This window comes from Bufo gargarizans, chromosome 8 (assembly GCF_014858855.1).
Source record: "Bufo gargarizans isolate SCDJY-AF-19 chromosome 8, ASM1485885v1, whole genome shotgun sequence".
Taxonomy (NCBI): Eukaryota; Metazoa; Chordata; class Amphibia; order Anura; family Bufonidae; genus Bufo; species Bufo gargarizans.
Genome location: NC_058087.1, coordinates 195,068,501 through 195,075,964, shown reverse-complemented (window position 1 = coordinate 195,075,964; position 7,464 = coordinate 195,068,501). Strand labels below are relative to the sequence as shown.

General features: G+C 42.6%; 1 protein-coding gene across 3 annotated transcripts in view; it reads right to left on the bottom strand.

The window, feature by feature from the left end:
• Nucleotides 1-1,925: 1,925 nt before the first annotated feature.
• The window catches only part of LOC122945819 (kinesin-like protein KIF22), a 41,876-nt gene continuing 36,337 nt past the window's right edge, over nt 1,926-7,464 (bottom strand). For 2 of the 3 annotated variants that reach the window (XM_044305039.1, XM_044305040.1), the window contains exons 5-7: nt 4,320-4,480; nt 4,038-4,247; nt 2,132-2,280 (exon numbers count right to left, since the gene is read on the bottom strand). In XM_044305039.1, coding sequence (XP_044160974.1) covers nt 2,206-2,280; nt 4,038-4,247; nt 4,320-4,480 — 446 coding nt within the window. In that variant the 3' untranslated portion in view covers nt 2,132-2,205. Of the gene's footprint in view, nt 2,073-2,131; nt 2,281-4,037; nt 4,248-4,319; nt 4,481-7,464 lie in introns of those variants that run through there. The other variant, XM_044305042.1, reaches the window with a different exon arrangement.

Here is a 7,464-nt window from a genome sequence, read left to right as displayed (position 1 = left end):
GCATGTTTCAGCTCCTTCCAAAGATGCTCAATAGGATTGAGGTCAGGGCTCATAGAAGGCCACTTTAGAATAGTCCAATTTTTTCCTCTTAGCCATTCTTGGGTGTTTTTAGCGGTGTGTTTTGGGTCATTGTCCTGTTGCAAGACCCATGACCTGCGACTGAGACCAAGCTTTCTGACACTGGCTAGTACATTTCTCTCTAGAATTCCTTGATAGTCTTGAGATTTCATTGTACCCTGCACAGATTCAAGACACCCTGTGCCAGACGCAGCAAAGCAGCCCCAGAACATAACAGAGCCTCCTCCATGTTTCACAGTAGGGACAGTGTTCTTTTCTTGATATGCTTCATTTTTTCGTCTGGGAACATACAGCTGATGTGCCTTGGCAAAAACTTCGATTTTTGTCTCATCTGTCCACAGGACATTCTCCCAGAAGCTTTGTGGCTTGTCAACATGTAGTTTGGCATATTCCAGTCTTGCTTTTTTATGATTCGTTTTCAACAATGGTGTCCTCCTTGGTCGTCTCCATGTAGTCCACTTTGGCTCAAACAACGACGGATGGTGCGATCTGACACTGATGTTCCTTGAGCATGAAGTTCACCTTGAATCTCTTTAGAAGTCTTTCTAGGCTCTTTTGTTACCATTCGGATTATCCGTCTCTTAGATTTGTCATCAATTTTCCTCCTGCGGCCACGTCCAGGGAGGTTGGCTACAGTCCCATGGATCTTAAACTTATGAATAATATGTGCAACTGTACTCACAGGAACATCTAGTTGCTTGGAGATGGTCTTATAGCCTTTACCTTTAACATGCTTGTCTATAATTTTCTTTCTGATCTCTTGAGACAGCTCTTTCCTTTGCTTCCTCTGGTCCATGTCGAGTGTGGTACACACCATATCACCAAACAACACAGTGATTACCTGGAGCCATATATATAGGCCCAATGGCTGATTACAAGGTTGTAGACACCTGTGATGCTAATTAGTGGACACACCTTGAATTAACATGTCCCTTTGGTCACATTATGTTCTGTGTTTTCTAGGGGTACCATCATTTTTGTCCATGCCTGTTTCATGAGTTTATTTTTTTACATAATTCTGTTGAAGCATGGTTGAAAAACAATGTCTGACTTTCATTGGTTAACATTTATAGAATTTTAATTTATTATTACTTTTGTCAGATTAAAGTTATTTCTGTGACCATTGTGACTTTTTCTTTCATTGACCAAAGGGTACCAACAATTTTGTCCACGTCTGTATATCAAGGGGGCATACATGTATATCAAGGGGGCATACATGTATATCAAGGGGGCATACATGTATATCAAGGGGGCATACATGTATATCAAGGGGGCATACATGTATATCAAGGGGGCATACATGTATATCAAGGGGGCATACATGTATATCAAGGGGGCATACATGTATATCAAGGGGGCATACATGTATATCAAGGGGGCATACATGTATATCAAGGGGGCATACATGTATATCAAGGGGGCATACATGTATATCAAGGGGGGCATACATGTATATCAAGGGGGCATACATGTATATCAAGGGGGGCATACATGTATATCAAGGGGGGCATACATGTATATCAAGGGGGGCATACATATATCTATCCCCACAGGGGCATGAATGAGCCCCTGGGGAATATCAGAGGCAGATGGGCGCAGGTGCTGGGCACATCTGCGCACATCGCCCTCTGAGGGGATTATGCACTGCAAATATATATATATATGCCCCAGTAGGCATGCATATCTACCACCCTTCCTCAACAACAGCGCTACCTACTGCTAACGCTGGGAAGCACGTTAACCTCTGCTATCATCTCGCCACATAATAAATCAAACACTAAAATTCTGCATTCTCATAATTTCCATTCATCCCCTCTGGGAATTATTACGGTAAATTTCCGGCAGTCTTCCAAGCTAATGCGCCATAATACCATTAACAGACAGAACAAAAAATTGCGCTCACCCTCAATGCAGCGCAGACAGGGGAGCTTTTATTACAGTGCAAGTCAGATCTCCTGCACAATCTGAATGAGGAAAAGCCTCGAAACAACAACCTGGGGACAGACGGGTGAAAAGAAGAGTAAAAAGGTGGTGGTGGTGGTGTGGGTTTTTGTTTTTTTCCACCAGAGTAATATAGGGACAGTGTGAAGTCAGACTGGGGCGGCCATATTGATTCTGAAATTCTATTCATCTAGATACTGGCTTAGACCTCAACCACCTTCCAGGGTTGAATTCTTGAACAGCATGGACGAGATCCTCTGCCTGGAAAAAGGAGTATATAGTTAAAGGCAATGCCTGGCCAAGGTCACATAAATCTGGGACAAGTGGGTATCTTATAGGATTAATGAGGTACAGGTTGACTTATAACTGCCTTGGCTGTGTTGGGAGGAGCGATTTTGGCAATAACTATGATGGGTGACCTGGGATGGAGGAGTGGAGAGACAGGCTTAGGCTCCATTCACACGGCCGCATGCCTACAGTCTTCCGGTCCGCGGCTCCGGAAAAAAAAATAAAAAAAAAAATAGAACATGTCGTATTCTTGTCCGCAATTGCGGACAATAGACATTTCTATGGGGGTGCCGGCTGGGTCTATTGCGGATCTGCAATACACTACGGACGTTTGAATGGACCCTTATCATGGAAGGTGCAGAGGACAAGATCACATCTAGGGTGTCTGCTTTATCTTCTTCAGCGCCCTGACACTCAATATTTATACTAGCGTTACAGTACTCGTCTCATCGCTGGGTGGGGGAGTTGTATGTTGGGATACATCTGAAAGGGTATATTTTTGTTTAGTCAGTTTTTACTGTCGTACTGTGGATGTCAATTATGGTAAAAATCTTGACAATTTTCCGAGTACCAGATTTGACTGTACATGCATATGCCTTTTCTGTACTTTGAAAAACTTGTTTAATAAAAAAAATAAAAATAAAAAATAAAAGAAAATAAATTCTATTCATCTGCTTCTGTCACCCCACTAAACGCATATATATTTTTTTTGGTCTACTTATAATCCCTATCCTGCCATATTACCATACATTATGTTGTTAATTTTCGTTCAGTAAATTTAGCCAAAAACGTACTTTTATGATATGCTAATTACCTTTCTACCAGCAAGTAGGGCGTCTACTTGCTGGTAGCAGCCGCAGAAAACCGCCCCCTCCTTGTGTTGATTGACAGGGCCAGCCGCGATCTCCTCCGGCCGGCCCTGTCAGCATTTCAAAAATCACACGCCTGTGTTGATTCGGCGCAGGCGCCCTGAGATAAGGAGGCTCGCCTCCTCAGCACTCCCTCAGTGCGCCTGCGCCGATGACGTCACCGAAAGAGAAGACTTCATCGGCGCAGGCGCACTGAGGGAGTGCTGAGGAGGCGAGCCTCCTTATCTCAGAGCGCCTGCGCCGAATCAACACAGGCGTGTGATTTTTGAAATGCTGACAGGGCCGGCCGGCCGGAGGAGATCGCGGCTGGCCCTGTCAATCAACACAAGGAGGGGGCGGTTTTCTGCGGCTGCTACCAGCAAGTAGACGCCCTACTTGCTGGTAGAAAGGTAATTAGCATATCATAAAAGTACGTTTTTGGCTAAATTTACTGAACGAAAATTAACATAATGTATGGTAATATGGCAGGATAGGGATTATAAGTAGACCAAAAAATATATATATGCGTTTAGTGGGGTGACAGAAGCCCTTTAAGGGCTCATGCAGCCCGTATTGCAGCCCACAAACAGCGGGTTCGCAATACACAGGCACCGGCCGTGTGTGCTGTATCACAGATTCAAGCAAATGGGTCCGTAAGATATGGAAGCCCACTGAAGCACTATGGAGCGCTTCTGTGGGATCTCAGTCTGTGCTTCTACACCACCAAAAAATAGAACATGACTTAATCTTGTGGATCGCGGACCCATTCAAGTGAATGTATCCGCAAGCGGTGGGCACACGGCCAGTGCCTGTGCATTGCAGACCGGCATGAGCCCCAAGATGCAGAACTACTACTGCAGACGGAAGTCTACCCCCTCTCACCTTGATGAGCAGCACAGCGTGGCTACGGCTGGAGCGGTTGTTCAGTTTGGTGCAGGCCACTGTGCGGTTCTGGGTTGCAGTAATGAAATGTTCATCGAAGTCTGAGAAGGTGTTGATGGTCTTCTGAGTTACCCCCGGGATGAGGATATTGTGGTCTTTGTCTTCTCGGATTGTAAGGGCCTTGTTTGTGGGCTCCAGAAGATCCATCACCTGAGAAGACAGATGTTAGACAGTTCTCGCAGATATGGATAATCTCTGGCAGGGCAGCACGCAGGGACCCACCTTCTCCTGATAGATCTCCACATAGGACATGGTCATTGAGTAGCTCCAGTTCTCCTCCTCAAGCTTATAATTTGCCTCCCGAGTCATCTGCAGCAGGCCTCTCACAGCTCGTGGTATGACACCCGGTTCGCTTGGGCTCCCCAGCATTGTGTGGGTCTTACCTGGAAAAGATGACTTGTTATACAGAGATACCAGTATTGGATGAGTCCTGTCTAGTGGATCCAAACAACTGAATGGATCCAACCAGACGTGACCCAAAAAGAAAACACTATAGAAGGCGCCACTCCCAAGAGTATGGAGGAGATAAATAGGGTAAGTAATCAATCACCCCTTTAGTCAGGTGACGATACAGAATAATCTCCTTAGCAGGAAGTTAGTAATTCTGAGGATTAGAGTACTCACTTCACAGGGGGGGTAGTCACAGGATGAAGCTCAAGACACCCGTGACCAACTGCCCCCCTAGCCAGGATCGCATATCAGATGATAACGATTGATGGCCGCCAAACGATGAGGCTTCTGATCAATAGCAGTTTATTATATAGGAAAAATACAAAATATTCCAACGTGTTTCGGAGGTTTCATAACCCTTCTTCAGGGGTATCCAAAAGAAAAATATATAGAATAAAGTAAAACATGTAGAATAACTTAGTACCCAGGATGGACAGATATACAAATACGCACATATTCCAATACATAAAAAATATATATATATATAGATTATAAATTAAAATCTTTACACAAGAAAGGCTAGATGTAAAAACAATTCTACTATACATATCCAGTACAGTGTAATTACACTTGCACATCAAACTATTAGGCATTGAAAATGTAAACAATATCGTATAAACCTTTTAAACATTTATAATTCAGACTCGATCATCAATCCAAATATAATTAGTCTATATCTACATTTATTAACTTGTCTCAATCTTTACCTTCAGGGGTCTTTTAGACAGGGGTCTCCAATACTTCAGAGGGAGATAGTTCCACTGTATGTACTTCCCCTTTAATGGACGCTTAAATAGAATAAGGAAAGCACATGGGGGTGGCGTCCCTGAGAGAGAGGGCCGAAACCGGAAGTAGAAGTTCAGACAATATTGGTGGAATCTATGGTTGTAATAACCCCAAGGACCACCTCCCTACTCTGAAATAATCTATAGTCTAGGCCGGTTTTACCTCATTACCCCCTAAATCTGGCTCCAAGCCATGATAACCGGATCGCCATGCGTTCCAGTGTGGAACGCAAGGCCACTTCCGGCAAGCGGCCTGTAATGTAACTTCCTGTGCATTCCACCGTGGAACGCACCGCAACCTCCGGGGAGGATCCCGGCGCGTTCCACAGTGGAACGCACAGCGCCCATCCACAGATCTCGGCCCTCTCCTGCGCCACACCATGGACCGGATAATTGGTTCAGCCTGGGATAACAATATCGGTGCCCTAGATGTTTCAAAGGGATGTATAGACCAAATATTGTGTATATATAACCGCATCCATATTTTAACCATATACTCCTCCGGAAGGGGAACCATTTAGAAAAATGGGAGTGATCACACATAAAGTGGCAGGCATTAAGGAATAATAAATGGGGTGAAAAAATAATAAATGGGGTGAAAAAATGTTATATATTAAAAATTGATGTGATATATTAAAAATCAAAAATAATAATAATACTAAAAATAGAGTATATATAAAACTAGATGGACTCCCCTTCAATAAAAAATGATATATATGAATATAGACCAATAAAATATTAATAAATGAATAAATATATAAAATAAAATAAAATATAAATAAAATAAAGTAAAAAAGACATGGGACCAAAAAACGAATAAAATATTATATCATTCATCGGGTATATCCAGAGAACAGTAAATATAAATCAAAAATTAACATATTCCAGGGACTCATTAAGACCAAAGGGTGTTAGGGTGTTTAGGTGGAAAATCCAGAACATTTCTTTTTTACATAATGCCTGGAAGCAGTGTGTGACCTGTTCAATAGGTGTCACGCGTAGGCATGCAGGGTCGCCATCATGTATTTTAGCATAATGTCTGGAGACACTGTGCGTGAGTACTTTCCTCGTAATGTTTGAGCGGTGCTCGTTCATTCTCTCACGCAGGGATTGTGTAGTACGGCCTACGTAAAAGAGTGAACACGAGCACCGCAGGAGATAAACCACATTCATCGTGCTACAGTCCATATGCTGTTTGAACGCAATTATTTCGTCATTCGAGGGATTCTTTATGTTGCTAATGCCATAAGTAATCATAAGGCAACACTTACATCTACTGCTCTTACACTTAAATATACCCGGAGTGCCTTTTGTTTTTTTCCCCATATCCGAGACGTGCTCTAATTTTGGACAGGAGGGGGCCACTAGATTTTTTTAGAGTTTTAGCTCTACGGAACGTCAGAATAGGTGTAGGTGTGATGCTTTTATTCAAAAGGGGATCCTTTAATAATATGGACCAGTTTTTTCTGAAAATTTCCCGAATGAGATTGTGTTGGGAGCTGTATCTGGTGACCAAACTCAAACGCCGCATCAGGCCAGGGTCTTTTGTTCCAGATGCTGAATTCACAACCTTCGGTTGTAGACTATCCAATTGGGATGTTTTCGAGATCCTTTTGATGGAGTCTTCCAATAATTTTTTTGGGTACCCTTTGTCCCTGAACCTCTTCTTGAGGAATCCTATTTGAGTTTTTACCGTACGGTCGTCAGAGCAGTTTCTCCTAATTCTTTTTAATTGACTAAAGGGGATGTTTCTAATCCACTTGGAGTGATGACAACTCGTGTACTCTAGATAACTGTTTGCATCGACCGTCTTAAAGTGAGTTTGTGTAATAATTTTGTTATTCTCTATGGTAAGTTTAAGATCCAAAAAGATGACCGATGTGGCGCTAAATTCCAAGGTGAAGGTTAGATTCCAATCATTGGAATTCAGTTCCTCAATAAATTTACATAGTTTAGCACTATCCCCCTTCCAAATAAAAATGATGTCATCTATAAATCTCAGATAAAATTTAATATTGGGATGGGATAGAAAGCCAATCTTATCTTCAAACATACCCATAAATAAATTAGCGTAGGATGGCGCAAATTTCGTACCCATTGCTGTGCCTTGGGTTTGTAGATAAAAGATATTA